Source organism: Oryx dammah, unplaced genomic scaffold, assembly GCF_014754425.2.
Source record: "Oryx dammah isolate SB20612 unplaced genomic scaffold, SCBI_Odam_1.1 HiC_scaffold_2274, whole genome shotgun sequence".
NCBI lineage: Eukaryota > Metazoa > Chordata > Mammalia > Artiodactyla > Bovidae > Oryx > Oryx dammah.
This window is the reverse complement of record NW_024072365.1, coordinates 1096-3038: the sequence shown is the minus strand read 5'-3', so window position 1 is coordinate 3038 and position 1943 is coordinate 1096. Positions and strand designations below refer to the sequence as shown.

At 41.7% G+C, this 1943-nt stretch overlaps 1 protein-coding gene across 1 annotated transcript in view; it reads right to left on the bottom strand.

Moving 5' to 3' along the window:
* Positions 1 to 1473, bottom strand: part of LOC120859669 (rho GTPase-activating protein 20-like) — a gene marked incomplete at its 5' end in the record, with an annotated part of 2346 nt that extends 873 nt beyond the window's left edge. Inside the window, 2 exons of the mRNA XM_040235682.1 lie at positions 664 to 850; positions 1364 to 1473. Of these exons, the coding sequence (XP_040091616.1) occupies positions 664 to 850; positions 1364 to 1473 (297 nt within the window). The remainder of the gene's footprint in view (positions 1 to 663; positions 851 to 1363) is intronic.
* Between the last annotated feature and the right edge of the window lie 470 nt (positions 1474 to 1943).

The window sequence follows — 1943 nt, the reverse complement described above, 5'->3', positions numbered from 1 at the left end:
TCGTGAAGGAAGAAAGCATCTGGAGAGAAAACATGTCTGTCTGTCTGTCTGCATTGCCTCGCCTCACACTTGCTGTCTAGGGGAGCTTGGAGAAGAGCTGTGATCTTATTAGGCATGTTATGGCTCTGTTAGGATGTTCTGAAATATTTTACTAGCTTCCTCATCCTCTAGCGGAGACACAATAGAAGCCAAGTATTTTCCTGAACGAGCCACAACTGGCAGAGTGCGGCCAGCGTGTGTGGAGCCTCGGGTGCTCGTATGGCCCAGGCCGCCTAAGATGAGCCGACAGTGACCAGATGTATTGGGTGTTGTCATCGTTGTGTAATGATGAACTCACACTTTGGAGGCTTGTACACCCTCAGTGATGAGGCTGAGAGTTGAACCTTTGCTCTCCGGTTCCAAAGCCAGGTTCTTTTCTATCATATCGTCCTACTCTTACCTCTCTGTTGTTTAATCTCTTGGATGGCAAAGGAGAAGTGACTCAACTCTTCTCAGTTATAGTACACCTTCCCATGCCCAGCCAGAGTAGGATTCTGCCACTCCAAGGCAGGGTAATTAAAATGTGCACTTTAAAACACGGGTTCACCAGCGTTAATACCACAGACTTCCGGTTCAAAATGGGGACTCTGCCCCACAAGGCATAAAAATGAAAGATCTTGTTACCTTTTTGGTGATGTTTTCAAATGCTGAGCTGCCAGAATTAACCCAACAAAGCATGCTTGGTGTGAGATACAATGATAAATTATGAGCTGTCATCTGATTGGATGAGGAATGTTGCTCAATGTTGTGTAACACTCCAAAAAGGTATCGCAACAAAACTACATTTGGTTTTGGAAGCTGCTCCAGAAGCCTAATGACAGAAAAAGCACTTATGAATAAAGCGAGTCATTTTGCTTAGTAAGTGGAAATACAGAGAACAAAGTACTTCTTTTTCTACCAGGTCCACAGTCCATTCTCACAGTGCCAGGCATGAATGCATACAAAAATGTTTCACTGATTTTAATTCCTGAACCAGGTAAGCCCTACTCTGGTTAGTTATGTGTTTGTATTTAAGATCATACCCCTGGCGGATTGGTTCTTTATCATCGCTTTTTAGGCCCGTGGCTTTCATCGCCAACAGTTTCATGTATTCAGAAGGTGTAAAATGGTCAAGCATTCCATGTTAATAAGATTAGGAGAAAACCACAGTGTCACCAATAAGGCATGCATCTCTTTCCAAACTGGCTTCCAGGGGTATGATCAAGTGAAACCACTTGATACTGCTCATTATTTCAAAGGACACAGCTGTAAACTATAAGCTAATATTTTCCTAAGAGTATGTTGGTTGTATTTTCTCAGAGTTGAGTAATTATTGCAGCATTACCTCTGGGCCGCAGTTATTTTCTCCTCCTCATTCCCTTGATCAATAACATCAAGCCATTTATCATAGAGACGGGCTGAAAATATGCTTCCTTGGATGTTTCGAAGAAAATCCTTATGTAGATCAAAAAAATATATATTATTCTTATGATAAATTCAATGGAGAAATTGCAAAGAAAATATTACGTTGAAAAATTCAATTCAGTGCGCAGTTCCTTCACAGCCACGCAGACTGATTCACACAGAGCTTGGCTGTGATTCTCCACAGCCTTGCACACTCAGAAGTACTGGTTGGATTTTCCCCAACTAAAAGTAGAAGCCTAAAAGTAGAGTCTAGGCTGTAGTGAGAATGAGGCTAAAGCTCCTTCTATCACCTGGAGCTTACTCTTGGTGTACATGTTAACACATTAGTACAAACTGGCAAGGTCTGGTGATAACTCCCCCAAAATCCTGTTCGTTTCTTGAAAAGAAATGCACATACCCATTTTGTTTGTTTACTTCAGACACAGTGCTTGCTCTGAATTCAAGAAAGAGAAGTTCTGAAATAAAACTACACCCCTACATGCTCTTATACACATATTAAG